Here is a 19,891-nt window from a genome sequence, read left to right as displayed (position 1 = left end):
GTTACATCTTTTGATTATCTGCTCTTATCACTGCTTGCTTATCCCTACAACCACCCCACCCTCAACTTCTTTCTCCCCCCCCGCCCCCCCCACCTTAAACCAGCTTATATTTCACCCCTCTCCTAACTATGCTTCAGTTCTGCCGAAGGGCTGTGAAGGCTCGAAACGTTAACTGATTTCTTCTCCACCGATGCTGCCAGACCTGCTGAGTTTTTCCAGGTAATTCTGTTTTTGTTTTGGATTTCCAGCATCCGCAGTAGCTTTTAGCTTTTTGTTTTTATGAATGCAAGTTGTTGCTGTAGCTAGGATGCCTACGCTGCTGTATATCTCCCACCATCTTTTATATGTCTTGTTTTATTATTTGTTTCTGTTTACACCTAGATATTACACCTAGACATCTACAGCACTGAAATAGACCATTCATCTCAACAGATCCGTACCAGTGTTCATTTGCCCCCCAAGCCTACTCCTATTTTTTATCTTCAAACCCATTTTAATCCATACAGGCCAGCAGTGCCATACACGAAGTTTACCCTTAGGTATCCCGGACGCTGGTATGTGAAACAATGCACTAACGTAAGTTATGAAAACAATTATACATAAAATTGCATTATTTTCTCAAACAGTATTCCACCTACAGGCAGAGTTGGAATTATGTTGGCGGCAGGTAACTGCTGCACCAGCACAAATGAAAGGTATTCCTCCACCTCTATTCAACCCAAATCAATGTCATTTCCTCTGCACCATTTTAATGGTGCGCAGGTCTTCAACAGGGGGTCCCATTTTCCCTTTAGTACAGGATGTGCACCGTTAACTTGTGTTGGAAAATTAGCGCGGTGGAACCACAACAACATTTTGCGTCAATGGTGAAGGTCAGAAACTATCAGGTTGCTAATGTACAACTGCTTATTTAGTGCATCAGCTTAAGAAGGAAGACATTTCCAGAGCTTGCTGTTCAAATTCACACCTAAATTCAGGCTCAGGCCATGATCTAAAGGAAGTTCGACTGCACACAAACAGACCCAGCCGGGTGAAACTGGGCAACAATTCCTAGAATACAGATATCCCATCGGTCACTGAAGAGGCATCAGTCAGCTTCAATACCAGCGGATGGGATATTAGACTTCAAGGGCCATCCTGCGTGTTTTACACCTCTCCACCTCCCCACCTGGCCAATCCAGTTTCATAACACTTTCCCACTCCCACACACTTCCTGGCACCTTCAAATGAGAATGATCTAAGAATCGAGTCAATTGTAACAGCACACCTTTTAAAAAAATCAGGACCTTTGAGATGGAAGAACTGAATGGGTTAAGAAGTATTGCCATGTTTTGGATTGGGGGAGAGTGGATTTTAGTAAAATAAGGCAGGATCTGGCCAAGGTAGACTGGGAACAGTTACTTGTGGGGAAATCTACAGAGGAACAGTGGGGGGTGTTCAAAAAGGAAATGGGGAGGGTACAGGCTCATCATGTTCCCTCTAGGGTGATAGGAAGGAGTAACAAGCCCAGGGAACCATGGATGACCAGAGATATTCAGGTTACGATGAGAAGGAAAAGAGAGGCTTTTAGCAGGTACAAGGGAAGCAAATGAGCAGAGGCGTTAGTGGAGCACAGACAGTGCAGGGTGGAGCTTAAGAAAGCAAATAGGAGAGCAAAGAGAGGATATGAGAAAGCTCTGGCTGGTAAAGGTAGGGAAATCCCAAGATATTCTATAAGTACATCAATGGGAAGAGTATCCTCTACCAGGGAAAGAGTAGGGTCCATAAGGGACCAAGGGGCAATCTATGGGTGGAGCCAGATGACATCACTAGACTGTTGAATGAATACTTCATGCCCATCTTCACCCAAGAGAATGAAGATGAAGGTATTGAACTCGGGGAGAGAGTCTGCGAGGTTTGTAAGCAAATTGATATAGAGAGTGACAAGGTATTGGAGGTGTTGGCAGGCTTAAAAGTGGACAAATCTCCAGGTCCGGATGATTGGTGTCCCAGACTGCTGAGGGAGGCAAGGGAGGAGATCGCAGGGGCTCTGACCCAAATTTTTAATTCCTCTCTGGCCACGGGGGCGATGCCAGAGGACTGGAGAATGGCTAATGTGGTTCCACTATTTAAGAAGGGTTTTAGAGATAAGCCAGGGAACTACAGGCCAGTGAGTCTCACATCAGTGGTAGGGAAACTATTGGAGAAATTTCTGAAGGAGAGTATCTATCTCCACTTGGAGAGGAAAGGTTTGATCAGGGATAGTCAGCATAGCTTTGTCAGAGGAAGGTAATGCCTATTTTTTGAGGAGGTCACCAGGAGTGTAGATGAGGGTAGTGCAGTTGATGCAGGTTAAATGGATTTCAGCAAAACCTTTGACAAGGTCCCACATGGGAGACTTTTAAAGAAAGCACAGGCACATGGGATACAGGGTAATTTGATAAGGTGGATTCAAAATTGGCTTAGTTGTAGGAGGCAGAGGGTGATGACAGAAGGATGCTTTAGTGACTGGAAGCCAGTGTCCAGTAGCGGACCACAGGGATCTGCGCTGGGTCCCCTATTTTTTGTCATTTATATAAACGACATAGATGACTATGCGGGGGGTAGGATTAGTAAGTTTGTGGATGACACAAAGATTGGCCGGGTGGTTAACAGTGAGGTTGCGTGTCTTGGTCTACAGGAAGATTTAGACGGGATGGTCAAATGGGCAGATAAGTGGCAGATGGAATTTAACCATGAAAAGTGTGAGGTGATACACTTTGGAAGGAGTAATTTGACAAGGAAGTATTCAATGAATGGCGTGGCACTAGGAGGTTCTGAGGAACAAAGAGATCTTGGCGTGTGTGTCCATAGATCTCTGAAGGTGGAGGGGCATGTTAGTGGGGTGGTGAACAAGGCATATGGGACACTTGTCTTTATCAATCGAGACATAGATTACAAATGTAGGGAGGTAATGTTGGAGTTGTATAGAACCTTGGTGAGGCCACAGCTGGAGTACTGGTGCAGTTCTGGTCACCACATTATAGGAAGGATGTGATTGCAGTAGAGGGGATGCAGAGGAGATTCACCAGGATGTTGCCTGGGATGAAACATTTAAGTTATGAAGAGAGGTTGGATAGACTTGGGTTTTTTTCGTTGGAGCAGAGAAGACTGAGGGACGACCTGATCAAACTCTTTCGAGTTATCAACAGTCACAGATTGCAACTCTTTCGAGTACAATCACAGTTCTTGGTTTTCCGGGAGTGGGACATGAACCCACAACCCTCTGATTCAAAGGCGAGGGTGCTATGAACTGAGCCAAGGTGTACAAGATTATGAGGGGCATGGACAGGGTGGATAGGGAGCAGCTGTTCCCCTTAGTTGAAGGGTCAGTCACAAGGGGGCATAAGTTCAAGGTGAGCAGCAGGAGGTTTAGGGGGGATGTGAGGAAAAACTTTTTTACCCAGAGGGTGGTGACGGTCTGGAATGCACTGCCTGGGAGGGTGGTGGAGGTGGGTTGCCTCACATCCTTTAAAAAGTACCTGGATGAGCACTTGGCACGTCATAACATTCAAGGCTATGGGCCAAGTGCTGGTAAATGGGATTAGGTAGGTAGGTCAGGTGTTTCTCACGTGTCGGTGCAGACTCGATGGGCCGAAGGGCCTCTTCTGCGCTGTGATTCTGTGATTCTGTGTGATTTCCATTTTTGTATTGCTTAAAACAGTGGGGGAGAAAAATGTACCTATGATTGCAGCATAAAAATGTCATTGGCCCATGCGTTATAGGCGCAATCCCTGGCAACTTCTCATAAATTTCTCCTTTTAGCTGTAACAGCAGACTTTATTTCGAAGGGAATGGAGTATTAAAGTAGGGAAGTCTTGCTAAAACTATACAAGGCTAGACCACACCAAGAATACTGTGAACAATGTGGTCCCCTTATCTGAGGAAAGATATACTGACATTGGAGGCAGTCCTGGGAAGGTTTACTCATTTGATCCTGGGTATGGAGGGATTTTCTTATGAGGAGAGGTTGAGTAGGTTGGGCCTGTACTCATTGGAGTTTAGTAGAATGAGAGGCGACCTTATTGAAACATATAAGATTCTTAGAGGGCTTGACAGGATAGATACAGGGTGAGGTTGTTTCCCCTTGTGGGAGAGTCTAGGACCAGAGGGCATAATCTCAGAGTAAGGGGGCGCCCACTGGAAACAGAGATAAGGAGGAATTTCTTCTCTCAGAGGGTAGTGAATGTGTGGAATTATTCACCGCAGGGGGCTGTGGAGGCTGAGCCGTTAAGTATATTGAAGGCTGAGATGGACAGATTTTCAATCAGTAAAGGAATCAAGGGTTATAGGGAAAAGGCAGGAAAGTTGAGTTGAGGATTATCAGATCAGCCATGATCTCATTGAATGGCGAAGCAGGTTTGATGGGCCGAATAGCCTACTTCTGTTCCTGCATCTTATGGTCTTATAACACTGCGTTGTCTCCCTTTGTGTCCTTACATAGAATTACATAGAAAATACACCAAAAGAACAGCAACAGGCCACTCAGTCCATCCATTCTTTGCCAATGTGTAATCTTCACCGGAGCTTTGTCCGAAGCTTCATCATCTACCCCTATCAGCTTCATCTTCGATTTCCTTCTACCCATTACACACACCCAGACTCCCCTTAAATTCATTTATAGTATTCTCCTGAACCAATTCATATTGTAGGAAGTCCTATATGGGGGGTGGCTGAGAGATGGAATGAGCACTTTGAAGAACTCCTCAACCCGGTGGACATGCCCTCATTACAGGATTCAGCTCCAGAGCCCCCCCACCCCTCCCAGGTGAGATCGGATCTATCGCTGTTGCTGTGGTCAGGAGTCTCCATAGCGGTGAGACAGCAGGAGTGGATGAGATTTACCTGGAGGTGTTGAAGGCACTGGACAATGTTGGGGTGTCGTGGTTATCGCGCCTCTTCAATGTTGCATGGAGGGCAGGGACAGTACCACTGGATTGACAAACAGGGGTGGTGGTCCCCATCTTTAAGAAAGGGGACCAGAGGGTGTGTTCCAACTCTCGAGGGATCACACTCATCAGCCTCCCTGGGAAAGTCTGTGCCGGAACGCTGGAGAGGAGACTTCATCCATCAGTCAAACCTCAGATTCAGGAGGAACAATGTGGATTCCAGCCTGGCTGAGGAACAGTGGACCTGCTCTTTACCCTCTCAGGGATATTTGAGAGTTTGTGGGAATTTACTAATCTGGTCTACCTCTGTTTTGTAGATTTGGAGAAGGAATACGACCGCATTCCTCGGGATATTTTGTGGTAGGTGCTGCAGGAATATGAGGTGTCGTGCCATTTCTGCATGCTATCAGGTCCCTCTATTCGCAGAGCGAGAGTTGTGTCCACATTCTTGGCGTTAAGTCAAATTTGTTCAAGCTGAGGGCTGGACTCCACCCAAGGGTGCGTCTGGTCTCTACTCCTATTTGTGATTTTCATAGGATGGATATCAAGGCACAGCCGAGGTAAGGAGAGTATCCAGTTTTGGGGGCTTGAGGGTGGCATCCCTGCTGTTTCCAGATGATGTTGTGCTTCTTGCTTCATCCAACTGTGATCTCCAGCACGCATTTGAAAGTGTCACTGCTGAGTATGTCGCGCTTGGGATGAGGATTAGCACCTTGCAATCTGAGGTCATGGTTCTCTCCTGGAAAAGAGTGGGCTGCTGTCTCCAGTTGAGGGGGGAACAGCTTCCCTTAGTGGAGGAGTTGAAGTATCTCGGGAGCTTGTTTGTGAGTGATGGCAGGGGGGGGAGCGTGAGATTGACCAGCGGATCGGTGCGATGGCTTCAGTTCTGTGGGCGCTCTTCCGGTCAGTGGTGGTGAAGTGGGAGCTGAGTTTACGGATGAAGCTCTCCGTTGATATAGGTCCCCATGCTCACCGATAGTCAGGTGGATAATGACCGAAAGGATAAGTCTGCGGGGACAAGTGGCGGGAATGAGGTTTCTCCACAGGGTTGCTGGGCGTACTCTCCAAGACAGGGTGAGGAGTCGGCAATCTGGGAGAACCCCGGAACAGAGCTGCTGATCCTCTGAATCGAGAAGGGCCAATTGAGATGGTTCAGTAACCTGATAAGGATGCCCCCTGGTAGGCTCCCTCTGGAGCTATACCGGACACGGCCCACTGAGCGGAGACCTTGAGGCCAACCCAGGGCTTGTTGGAGGGATTACATCTCTTGGATGGCCTGGGAATGCCTGGGAATCCTCGGAACCTGTGGCTAAGGACAAGGAAGTCTGGTCGGTGCTGCTCAGCTCACTGCCGCTGTGACCCTCACCAGGAGAAGTGGTGTGAAAATGGATGGCTGGAGGAACCCCCACTCTCTGAGTAAACACATTTATTCTGAATTTCCTATTGGATGTGTTGATGAATATCTTGCATTGGTAACCTTTAGTTTTGTTCTTCCACATGAATGCAAACATATTTTCTGTATCCTAGCTATCAACATTATTCATCTTTTTAAAGGACCCTATGAGTAATTCCTTTGCCTTCTATTACCAAGTGAAAAGAGACCCAGTCTATTCACCTGGCAGGTAGAATCTCCCAGTTTGGTATCAGCCTTGTAAATATTTTTTGCTCCTTTCCCATTACTTCTATATTGTTTATATAATATGGAGACTAGGACTGTAGACAGTTCACCAAGTGTGATCGCGTCATGTTTTTCCTTGTGTTTATCTTATTTTCTACTCTAAAGCTCCAGGATTGAACCCATGTTCTTTCATTATGTTCTTATGGGCCAGCATCACTGCTGTTAGTGATTAGTATATCTGCAATTTGTGCACTGGTGAAATCATTGATTTGACTCTCTGGGTGAATAGGGCTCAATTCTGAGGCTAGTTGACCAAATAAAAGAGGGAGCAGCAACAACTATCGCTTACCTCTTGCTACTGAATCCGCCTTCAACGACTGATTCTTTCTTAGTTCAACTCCATAGTCACAGCAAGTCTGGAAAACCAGGCGACAATCCAGCTCTTTGACACGGCTTGCCCTCTCCTCGCAGCTGTGTTGCATTAATAGTCTGGTGATGCCATCCATGCAGCACTTTCGCATTCTGCGGTCCAAGTATTCGTTCACTGTAAAGAGGTAAGAAAGCGGAAACCGCTGTAATTGCACCATCGGTTGCTCAGCACGTTCCATTTTGGAACAAACGACATGACCTACAAACAAGATTCGAGTCACTTAAACCCGCAGAGCTGCAGGTTAAGTGGTGAAGTACGGTAGAAAGCTTGTTGCATATCAGGGGATCTTGATCTCTTCATATTATATCATCACCATAATACAACACAGAAGGCGGACATTCAATCCTCTCATTCTTTGGTCAAACTATCGACTTAGTCACAGTCCCTCATTCCTTCCCCATAGCGGTATGATGTCTTTCCACCATGAAGAATTGCTGAGAATATAAATGTTTTTTCTCTGCTGAATTTGAGCATGTTGGCTTACAGGCACTGCACCATGCCATAATTTGAGCATGCAAGCCTAGAGAAGGCAGAGCAGCTGCGTCAGGAACGGAGGTTTTGCACTGGTGCAATACAGGCCGGCCCAGGTAGGGTGAGAAAGGCATACAGTAGTGTCCCCAAAGTAACATCAAATAAGTGATCAGTAAGAGGTGGAGCCAGCCTACTAGTGGCCAAGAGTGACATAGATGTTTAGAGGTGTAGGGCAAGGGTAGAATGTCGGTACTTTGCCTCAATGCTTACAAAACAAGGGGGATTTAAAAGGTGTCAGTACAAGCAGAGATGGTACATTTAATGGATTGGGTGAAAATTGAGAGGCAGAAGGCACAGGAAAAGCTGACTATGTGTAGAGTGGATAAATAGTCTGCATCCCAGGTTACTAAATGAAATCAGCTCCAAGATAGCGGAAGTGCTTGCCAAAATGTTCTAATCTTCTCTGTAATTGGTGGCGGGGAAGCGGGAGACAGAGGATTGGAGAGTAGCAAATGTGTCACCTTTTTTTCTACAAATAGTCTAAGGATAGTCTTGGAAACGGCAGGGCACCTAATTTAACATCAGTGGTGAGTATTATTTTGAATAAATGAAGGATAGCCAGCACAAACATCGAAAAGGCAGGTTGTGCTTGACTAATTTAATTTAATTTTTTGACCAAGTAACAGAGAATGATGATGGAGGAATTGCAATGAATGTTATCTATATGGATTTTAATAACACTTTTGACAAAGTACCTCGTTAAACGCTGGTTAGCAAAATTGTTGCTTTTGGAGTAGGATAGTCGATGTTACTCAGGTAAGACAAAACTAAATGCCCCAAACACTGACCCTTGGGGAACACCATTGTTGACCAGCCTCCAGTCTGAATAGTAACAATTTACCACAACTCACCGTTTTTCTGTCCATAAGTGTTTTTTTTTGTCTTATCTGAGTGACATCGATTCTCCTACTCCAAAAGCCACAATTTTGTTAACCAGCCTTTAACGAGATATTTTGTCAAAGGCTTTATTAAAATCCATATCGATAACATCCATTGCAATCCCTCCCTCATCATTCTCTGTTACTTCATCAAAAAATTAAATTAAATTAGTCAAGCATACACAAAATAGGAATTAAAGAGATAAGGTGAGAGTGACTGTCCTTGATATCAAGACAGTATGTGGTGTTGGGAGTGAAATATTAGCTTAGTTAGAGGACCAGCTAGCTATCAGAAACAGAGATTTGGGATAATCTGGTCTCTTTTAGGTTGACAAATTGTAACTAGTGGCATTCCACAGGGATCAGTGCTGAAACCGCAAAAATTTACGCTCTATATTAATTACTTGAATGAAGGGATCAATTTAGTGTAGCCAAATTTACTGATGATACGAACATATGTTGGAAAGAAAGTTGTGAGATAATATAAAAGAGTCTGCAAAGGATAGGTTAAGTTAATGGGCAAAATCTTGGCAAATTTTGTGAAATGTTAAGGTTGTACACTTTGGCTGGAAGAATGAAGAACAGCACATTATTGAAATGGAGGGAGACTGCAGAATGCTGCAGTGCTGAGGGACTTGGACGTCCTATTAGATGAATCACAAAAAGTTAGCATGCATGTACATCAAGCAACTAAGAAGGCAAACGGAATGTTCATTGCAAAAAAGTAGGAGATCTTACTACAAATGTGCAGGGAATGTTGAGGCCACACCTCCTTACATTGAAGGCAGTTCAGAGAAGATTACCTGGGCTATTAATGGGATGAACGTGCAGTCTTATGGGGAAAGGTTGAGCAGGTTGGGCCTATTCACATCGGAATTTAGAGAAGAAGGTGATCTTATGAAACATTATGTTTCTGAGGGAGCTTGACATGGTACATGCTGAGGACATGTTTCCACTCGTGCTTGAATATGGAACTCGGGGAAAATTTTCAAAATAATGTATTTCTCATTTAGATCAGAGTTGAGGTGTAATACCTTCTCTCAAGAACCATTAGTGTCTGGAATCCTCTCCCCAAGTGAACATTGGAGGTTGGGTCATTGAATATATTCAAGTCTGAGTTAGAAACTGTTGTGGTTGACAATGGAGTTTGTAGTTATAGAATGGAAGACAAGAAAGTGGAGGCCACATCAAATCAGCCATGATATTCCAGAATGGAGGGGTATTTTTTTCCAGAATAAATGGCCTACTCCTGCTCTTATTTATTATGTTCTTATCTTCCTTATATTTGGCCAAGAGTGGCAACAAGGGGCCCTCGCAAAGCTGACACAGATGGGAATTAGTGGGAAATCTCCCTATTGGGTGAAGCCACCCTTTGCACAAAAGAAGATAGTTATGCTCGTGGAGGCATCATGAAACTAACATTTTGTTCATGATATTATTGTGGTTTATTGAAAAGTAGGATTATGGGGGTAAGTATAGTTGAGTTTGCATATGATTTAATTACATTTGGAGTCAAGTAGACTGCAAGCTTGAAATCATCAGAAGAAGCTAGGTGCTTGATATGCTAATAAGTAAACATGGATGCTGGCTTAGCATGTAAGGTTTGAAGTGAATTTGCATTTTTAGATAAGTGATGAGATTTGGATTTCAAAGGGATTTTAGTCTAGCCAGATAAGCAAGGCTAAGGAATATGTTTATTTTTTTCTCAAAGGTTACTGACAATATACATATTGGCAACATGAAAGTTTTTATATTATGAGGAGGGTACAGTTTCAAAGATATATGGAACAACAGAATTTATTTGTTAAAAAGAGAGAAACGTATATAAAGGAGAACGAAATGCTATGCATCAGCAGGCCATGTAAGATCTAACAGGAGAGTGTGAAATAGCTTTAATGAATCCTCCAGCATTTATGGATACGTCTGCTATATAATGAAACTGATGTTGGGAAATGACATTTGGAATTCTACTGTCAAGTGTTAACTTGCTGAGTTTGTTTTAAATCTAATATCTATTTTGGACCTTTGCCTTAAAGGACTGGGGGTCAGATTAATTAGGAATGTAAGGAGTTATTATAGTAGTAAGTAATTGTACTCTTATTTATGTGCTTGAGATCATTTATATTTTGTTGATAAATATTTTAATTTAATTTTTAAAATCTCTAAAGGTTTGAATTCAGTGCACACATCTCATAGTAAATACAAATTGCAAAACCGTTGTGATAGCGCAATCAAGTTTTCCTTGTAGATTTGGTCCAGCTGACACATGTCACCTGCCATGTCATAACAGAGGTCAAACATCTCAGTGCAAGGAATAGTCGCAGGAGTCAGTCAGGGTATTGTCCTACGCTGAAGCATCTTCAGGTTCTTCTTCAATGACCTTCCCTCTAGCATAAGGTCAGTTATGGAAATGGTCACTGATTATTGCATTATGTTCAGTGCCATTTTGTGATGCTAGAGTAGTCCATGTCCATATGGATCAACATCTGGACAACGTTCAGCCATCTGTTGAAAAGTGGCAAGTAACATTCGCTCCACACACATACCTGGCAATGACCATCTCTAACTAGACCGAAATGCAACATCTCCCCTTGACATTCAATTGCATTGCCGTCACTCAATCCCCTTCGAGCAACCTTCCGGGGTTACCTTTGATCAGAACTTGAACTGGACCAGCCATATAAATATTTTGGCTCGAGGAGCAGATCAGAGGTTGGGTATTGTGCAGTGAGTAACTCACCTCTTAACTCCTAAAGTCTGTGCCATCTGAAAGGCAGAAGTGCAATTGTGATGGAATATTCGCCACTTGCCTGAATAAGTTCAGCTCCAACAAAACTCAAGGAGCTTGACAGAAACCAAGACAAAATAGCCTGCTTGATTGGCGCCTGATCTACCTCCTTAAATATTCATTCCCTCCACCACTGATGCCCTGTGGTAGCCGGGTGTACCATAAACAAGATGCAATACAACAAATCACCAAAGCTCCTTGTACGGCGCCTTCCAAAGCCACGACCTTTACTACCTGGAATTGCAGCAGATGCATGGGAACACCAGCACCTCCAAGTTGTCCTAATCCACAGACCATCCTGACTTGGATCTACAGCGCTTTTTCTTCACTGTTGTATGGTCAAAATCCTGGAACTCTCTGCCTAACAGCACTGTGGTGTTCCGATGACACATGGGCTGTCGTGTTCAAGAATGTGGCTATCAGCACCTTCTCAAGGCCTGTTATTGATGGGATACAAATGCTGGCCAAGCCTATATACATTAATCAGTTGGACATTGGAATTCAAAGTAAAATCCAAAATGTTCCGATGACTGCATCCCTTTAGGATAGCAAACATTGAGGATGATATTAATTCATTGCAAAAGGACATAGGCTAGAAAAATAGGCAGACAAGTGACAGGTGGAATTTGAAGATGGGACAGATGGATCTGTGGGTGCATATGTAGGGATGTCTGAAGGTGATAAGCTATATTGAGACCGTGTTAGCAGAGTGAATGGGATGTTAAGCTATAATATAGAAGTATTGAGCACAATAGCAGGGAACGTATGTTGAACATTAATACATTTCTTGTTGAGCCAACAAACTAGTGTATTATGTTGCAGCACCTTAGGCAGGATGTAAGGGTCCCTGAGAATGTGCCAAAGCAATTTAACAAAATGGTGCCCGGATTAGCTACAAGGTTAGATTGGAAAAGCTGTGGTTGTTATTCTTGGAACAAAGGAGATCGAGAGCAGTTTGGTAGATGTGTACAAGGCTTTGGCCAGAATCTTCCGTCTGGAGTCTAAGCTCAGTGGCGGTCTTGGAAGTTGGAGTGATTTCCCTGGGGTGCTGCAGGCTGCCGACCATGAGCAATCTTGCACTTGTCAGGTCATTACATATCCATCCATAACATGATTGCCCACGCGCCTTCCAGCTGCTCATACCAGGAGATACCGTTCTTTGAATGTCAGATAACACAGAAAAGGAAAAACTATTCCCATTCAGTGATGGTGCAAGGACTAGGGGGAACAACTGTTTAGGGTTTTAGGAGACATGTCAAGAGGAATGTTTTGTTTCTTTTGTATGCAGTGAGTGGTATTGAACTGGACCCCACTGCAACTAAGGTCATCGAAGCAGAGACAAGCAATGATTTTAGAAAGAAATTGGATAGGCACTCAAAGGAAATTACCTTTCAGGTCATGGAAATAGAATAGGAGGGGGAAGAAACTGACTGGATTGTTCCATGGAGAGCTAGCATAGGCTCAGTGGTTGAATGGCTCCGACCATGCCGTAAGTTAGTCAATACTCTGTCTCTCAATGACCAAGTGTTTACATGCACAAGTCTTTGAAAGTGCAGAACATGTTGAGAAGATCATTAAAAAAGCTTATGGCATACGTGGCTTTACTAACAGATGACTATTTCCTTGTTAACTGTTCCCAAATGCATTACCTCACAATTCTTCCGATTCAACACCATTTGCCATTGCTACGCCCACCTAACTAGTCCAATGATGTCATTTAGCAATATTTAGTTTTATTTTCCATTATCAACACAGGAGCCATTTCGTGGGTTGTCTGGAAATTTCGTAATCATACCCGCCACATTCCAGTCCAATCACTAATATATACCACAACAGGCAAAGTTCTTAGTATTGAGCCCTCCAGAATCACAGTGTAAACAGCTTGCCATTCACGAAAACTCTGATCCACCATTTGCTTCCGGCCTCTGAGTAAATTTTGGAGCCAACTCGTCACTTCGTGTTGAATCCAATGGCTTTTTATTTTTGTAGCTAGTCTGTTGTGTGGAACTGTATCAAAACTCTTTCCAAAATCATGAGAGACTACATCAAGTATGCAATCCTCATTGACACTCCTTGTACCTACTCAAAAATTTCAAATATGATGGTGAGATATGACTTTCTTTTAACATCTGTGTCCATCTAAATTAACATTTATCCTGTCCCTCAGAACTGGTTCCAATTGTTTTACTAACACTGAGTTTAGGCTGACTGGCCTGTACTTACAATATTGTCACTCCTTTAATGCAGATCAATATCGGAGCATTTGCTAGTACTGATTGGAAGTTCAGTGGGAGCTGAGGACTGGCGTGGGGTTCTTGGGATGGGGATGGTGGGTAGAGGGAAATGAGATGAAGATGGACCTTGCATTACAAAAGTCCACTTGGAAATATTGTGGAGTCGTGAGGAGCACTGTGTTGATTTCCTGGATCCACGTCAACTTCCAAAAGATTAGATCTGGAAAAGCCTGGAAAATCTGAGCCCAGTGACTGAGGCTTGGTGGACAGACAGGCATTGATAAGGAGAGCACCAATGCATTCTGAGGTGGGAAAATGTTCTAGTCAACATATCAGAGATTCAGCAGAATGTGACCAAGGTTCCAAGATTTTGGGAATCAATTATGCAAGCTAAGCATTTTATTCCCTGGAATACAGGAGGTATTTTGTTTGACGATTCAGGATCATCAAAGGTTTGCTAAGGTAATTTGCGGAACCCTTTGTTACTGGTGGGAGAGCCAAAGACAAGGGGATGAAATCTTAAATCGGCGTCAGGAGCTCAAGAGTGAAATTAATGATTTCTTCATACGAAGGATGGTAGAAGTGTGGAACTTTCCTTCACCAAAGGCTGTAGTTGGTCATTCAATTACTAACTTTAAAACTATGATCCATAGTTTCTTTGTCCAACAGGGTATGGAAGGATATGAATCCAAGGCAGATGGATAACATAAGGATGCTGATAAAGCACGATCTCATTGAATGGAGGAATAGGCTCGAGGGAATGAATGACCTCTCTTTCTTCCTATGTCACACGATGGAAGCTATCAATTGGGTTAGAAATTTGTCCTGCACAATCTGACATTGTCTCCTGTGATCAGACTCAACTGAGCTTGAAATTTTGTGGGACGTGTAACAGACCAAAAAAATTGATTTTGCGTTTCACAATTCCAGAAAAAAAAACTCTCACCGCCCACAAACAAACGTCCATGCCAGGTTATTAATCCTTCAAAAGCAAAAACACTGCATATTCTGGAGATCTGAACTAAAAACAAAACAAGCAGGGGCCAAAAAAATAGCGAGTTTGCCAGAATCTGTGGGGATAGAAATCGCTCAATGTTTAAGGCCGGTGGCCGTTCATCAGAAATATTCAACAGTAGCACAATGAAATGCCCTCAGCCGAAAACATTGACAATTTTCCTTATCATTACCAATAGAACCTCTAACCTATATAAGCAAAAGAATAAGCTCAGCATACAGAGGGCCTTGAATCCTTGCCAATTTGTTTTAACACAACAGTTTTATGGTAGAATGTCAGAATTAGTTTCCAAAATACGCTAAGGAGCTTGAGCAGGAACCAAAGGAAGCGTTCAGTAGGTCTGGCAGCATCTGTGGAGAGAGAAACAGTGAGTTAACATTTCGAGTCCGTATGTCCCTTCTTCAGTCATACAGACTCAAAAGGTTAACTCTGTTTCTCTCTCCACAGATGCTGCCAGACCTGCTGAGTTTTTCCAGCATTTTCTGTTTTTGTTTCAGATTTCCAGCATCTGCAGTATTTTGCTTTTACCGAAGGAAGAGCGTTTGGAAACATAATTCATAACCTTTGTGACAGAGTGTGATTTAGAAGAGGATTTAAAGCAATAAGAACTGCACTCTTTCAATGCTTTCAATGTTATATTGTTATATAGAACGTACAGCATAGAAACAGGTTGGAAGGATGCAAACACAGCACAATCACAAACACAGGTCATTCAACACAGCCATGCTGGCATTTATGCACAAGAGTATCATCCCAAATTCATCTCACCCGATCAATACATGCTTTTATTCCATCCTCCTTCATATATTTACCTAGTATCCCTTAAATACCTCTACACCATTCAACTCAACTATTCCTCATTATAGTGAGTTCCACAAATCTGGCACTCTGAAGGAAGAATTTTCTCCTGACATCTCAATTGTATTTAGTAGTTACTTTTTATGTAGATGATCCTTAGCTCTGTTCTCCACCTACAAATTCTTTGCTATGCCTGCTGTATTAAATACCTCCTTAATTTTATAGCCGTCTGTTAGGCCACTCTGTCAGATTTCTCTTTTCTAGAGAAAAGGGTTCCAGCCTGTTTAATAGTTCCTCATCAGCTCTGGTATCATCCTAAGGATTTTATTTTCAATTTCTCCAGTACCTTTATATCATTTTGTCACATGGAGAGTAGACTGACATAGTGTGTGTGACTATCGAACTTAGTTATATCAATGGAAATAGGTCATTATTTGCACATCATTTTAAGACAGTTTGATTAATACACAGAAATGGAGAATGCAATTCATGCATGTTCTTTCGTACTCACTTTTTCCAGTATATTGGCGCTGCAGGTTTAATGCTCTCCTCTTTCTTCTGACTTCATTTTTGCATGAATATTCTGCAAATTAATCCAAAGCAAATTCCAAATCAAAGCTATTCCAAAGTAGAAATGTTGTTTTTTTTTTCCCGGGACCATTTCTTAGAGCAGCATGATCTCAAGCCAATCAGACAGCAGGTAATTCGCAATGAGGCAGGATTAACTAATTCATGACTTCACAGTAAAGGCACACTTAGGTAGAAGTGATCATAACATGATCTAATTTCGCATTCAGTTTGAGGAAAGAAGAGTGAGTTTAATGTTCTAAATTTAGTAAGACAATTATGAGGGTATGATGACAGAGTTGGCTAAGGTGAAGTGGGAAATCAGGTTAATGGAAAGGTCAGTAGAGATGCTGTGGCAGACATTTGAGGAGATTTTCAAAACACTTAGCAAAGATGCATGTCTGTGAGAATGAAATATTCTAGAAGAAAGATGGACCAGTTGTGGCCAACTAAGGAATTTAAAGATATTATGAAATTGAAAGTAATGGTGTACAATTTTGCAAAGATGAAAAGGTCAGAAGATTATACAGAATATAAAAAACCAACAATGTTCAACAAAATATTAATTGAAATACAAAGAATAATAATTAGACTATGAGAGAAAGCTAGCTATAGATAAATAAACATATAATAAGAATTTCCACAGATATCATAAAAGGAAAAGAGCAAATAGTGGAAGTGATGGTCCTCTGGAGAGAGAGTCGGGGAATTAATAATGGAAGATAAGAGAGTGTCCGATGAACTTCACAGGTACTTTGCAAATATCTTCACTGTAAGAGATGCACATAGCATTCCAGAATTAATTGTAAATCAAGGGATCTCATAAAAACTTATAAAATTCTAACAGGAATAGACAGGGTAGATGCAGGAAGGATGTTCCCGATGGTGGGGGAGTCCAGAACCAGGGGTCACAGTATGAGGATATAGGGTAGACTATTTAGGACTGAGATGAGGAGAAATTCCTTCACCCAGAGAGTGGTGAGCCTGTGGAATTCGTTACCACAGAAAGTAGTTGAGACCAAAACATTGTATGTCTTCAAGAAGGAGTTAGATATAGCTATTGGGGCGAAAGGGATCAAAGAGTATGGGGAGAAAGTGGGAGTAGGCTATTGAGTTGGATGATCAGCCATGATCATAATGAATGGTGGAGCAGGCTCGAAGGGCTGAATGGCTTACTCCTGCTCCTAGTTTCTATGTTTCCATGTAAGAGGTGAAATTGAGGGAGGAGCTTAAAACAATTCCAATCACCAGGGAAAAGGGTAATGAGAAAATTATTAGAACTAAAAGTTGACAGGTTCCCAGGTCCTGATGGACTTGATCCTAGGTTCATTAAAACGTGGCTTCTGAGATAGTAGATTCATTGGTTTTAATTTTCCAAAATTTCCTAGATTCTGGAACGGTACCATCATATTGAAAAATAACAAAAAGAAAGGAGGGAGAAAGAAAGCAGGAAACTACAGGGTAGTTATCTTAACATCTGCAATGCCCAGAATTATAGCTGGACACTTGGAAAACCTCAGTGCAATCAGGCAGCACCAGCATGGTTTTGTGAAAGGGAAATCGTGTTTGGCTAATTTCCTAGAGTTCATTGAGGAAGTGACTCACAACATGGATAATGGAACCTGGAAAAGTTGAGTACCTAAGTTTCCAGAAAGCATTTGACAAGGTGGCACATCAAAGGTTACTATGCAAGCAAAAAATTCATAGTGTAGGGGTTAACATATTAGCATGGATAAAGGATTGGTTAGCTAACAGGAAATAGAGAGTTGGTATGAATTGGTCATTTTCGAGTTGGAAATATGTAACAAGAGCAGCACCACAGAGATCAATGCTGGTGCCTCAGCTGTTTCCAATCTACATTAATGATTTGGATGAAGGGACCAAAATTTGCTGATGACACAACGATAAGTAGAAAAGTAAGTTGTGAAGATGACACAAGCAGTCTGCAAATGGCTATAAACAGGTTAAGTGAGTGGACAAAAACCTGGCAGATGGAGTACAATATGGGAACACCTTAACCTGTCCACTTTGGCAGGAAGAATGGAAAAACAGCACATTATCTCAATTGACACAGACTACAAAATTTTGAGGTACAGAGGGATCTGGTGTCCTGGTACAATAATTACAACAAGCTGGTACGCAGGTCTAAAAAGTATTTAGGAAGGGAAATTGAGCGTTGTTGTTTATTGCAAAGGAAATGGAATATAAAGGCAGGGATATACAGACGTACAGTGCATTGCTGAGACCACATTTGGAGGACAGCGTATTGCTTTGGTTTCCTTCTTTAGGAAAGGGCATAATTGCTCTAGAAACCGTTCAGAGAAGGTTCATTCGATAGATTCCTGGGCTGAGGGAGTTATCTAATGAAGTTGGTTGACGAGGTATGGCCTGTATCCATTTGGGATTAGAAGTAAGAGATCTGATCTTATTGGAATAAATGGGATCCTGAGGGAGCCTAACAGGGTGGATGCTGAAAGGATGTGTTTCCCAGTGAGGACACAGTTAAAAATATGGTTCTTCAATTTAAGACGGAGGTGAGATTATTTTTCCTCTCACAGCAAGCGGAGAGTCTGGGGAACCCTCTTCTGCATCTATCTGCCTGTCTGTCTGTGCATCTGTCTGTCTATCTATTTATCTATAAATCTATGTATTGATATATCTATCTACCGATCTATGTATTGATGTATCTATCTATCGATATATCCACATGTATATGTGGTGTTATATTTACCATGTCTAACTGACGCTATGCCCACATCAGAAATGAAACTCAGTCCAGCATCCTTGAAAACACCAACACTGTTAACTCCACCTCCATAGAAACATCCCAGATCGTAAACATTCATTTGTTCAAATACCTATTTACAGAAAAAAAAATATCAAACTGCAAAACATGGCCAGCTGTTCAGAAAACAATTGTTTTTAGTTCTGCTGCAAAGTAAGTGTAATGTGTCCCTGTGTTTTGGGGAAATAGTAAATTAATAATTTTCATTATTATAGCACCTTTCACATTCTCAGGCAAATTTGAAGCAAATACTTTTCAAGTGTTGTAATGCTGGAAATAAGGCAAACAAGTTTTTACCAAGAGGGTCTCACAAACATTTGCGTGATAAATGCTCAAACAATATTTGTTTCATTACAAATGTTGCTAGGTTGGATCAGTGATGAACAGTGAGTGTAAAGCTGGTTTATTTTTTTTTCATTCATTCATGGGATGTGGGCATTGCTGGGTCAACCAGCATTTATTGCCCATACCTAACTGCCCTTGTTCAGTGTCCAGTTAAACTGTGGGTCTAGAGCCACATGTGGGCCAGGTAAGGACAGCAGATTCCATTCCTCAAAGGACATTAGTGAACCAGGTGACCAGAAATAATTTCATGGTCAGACTTTTAATTCCAGGTTTTTATTAGATTCAAATTCCACCATCTGCTGTGGCAGGATTTGAACCTGAGTCCCCAGAGATTTACTCTGGTCTCTGGAGCACAAGTCCAGATAATTTCACTATGCCACCGCCTCCCCAGCGACTTTTGTGCTCAAGGCTCTAGACTGAACAAATTTAAATGACAAGGAACCAGAAGATCAGGCTTCTCCACTTTGCTCCCAAGTTTACCTAGTACATGGCCTGCAACAGTGTCCCAGTGATGCTCAAGGCAAGCTCAGGGAGCAACACCTTATCTTTCCACTCGGCACTCTGCAGCCTTCTGGACTCAATGTTGAGTTCAACAACCTTACATCATTGCCTCTGTCACCATCTTATTCTATGTGGTTTTTTCCTCTCTTTATTGCTTGGTTGGGTCAGTCTTGTCTTATCTTGTCTAGTTTCTTTGTTTATCCATTCGTGTTGCATTCAAATGCTTTTGATCATTATGCAGCAATTCACTTGGACACAACCTTTGTTTATTTACGATATACATTCCCATTGCTTTGCCATAATGATGCTAAATCTAACTATATTATTGTCACTATCTCCAAAATGGTCCCCCACTGCTACATCAAACTCATTTAAAACGCATCTGGATCAGCAGCTGATATGCTGTAACTTACAAAGCGACAGACCAATTGTTGGAAAATGGGATAAAATAAGCGGCTAGACTTTTTTTTCTCTTATTTGGCTGGCACAGGGCT

At 42.3% G+C, this 19,891-nt stretch overlaps 1 protein-coding gene across 1 annotated transcript in view; it reads right to left on the bottom strand.

The window, feature by feature from the left end:
* The window catches only part of LOC144674800 (complement C4-like), a 141,244-nt gene that overhangs the window by 33,770 nt on the left and 87,583 nt on the right, over positions 1-19,891 (bottom strand). Inside the window, exons 15-17 of the mRNA XM_078535996.1 lie at positions 18,498-18,624; positions 15,711-15,782; positions 6,875-7,069 (exon numbers count right to left, since the gene is read on the bottom strand). Of these exons, the coding sequence (XP_078392122.1) occupies positions 6,875-7,069; positions 15,711-15,782; positions 18,498-18,624 (394 nt within the window). The remainder of the gene's footprint in view (positions 1-6,874; positions 7,070-15,710; positions 15,783-18,497; positions 18,625-19,891) is intronic.

This window comes from Cetorhinus maximus, unplaced genomic scaffold (genome assembly GCF_964194155.1).
Source record: "Cetorhinus maximus unplaced genomic scaffold, sCetMax3.hap1.1 HAP1_SCAFFOLD_805, whole genome shotgun sequence".
Classification (NCBI taxonomy): Eukaryota; Metazoa; Chordata; class Chondrichthyes; order Lamniformes; family Cetorhinidae; genus Cetorhinus; species Cetorhinus maximus.
Note: the sequence above shows the minus strand (reverse complement) of the source record. Positions and strands in the feature narration are given on the sequence as shown.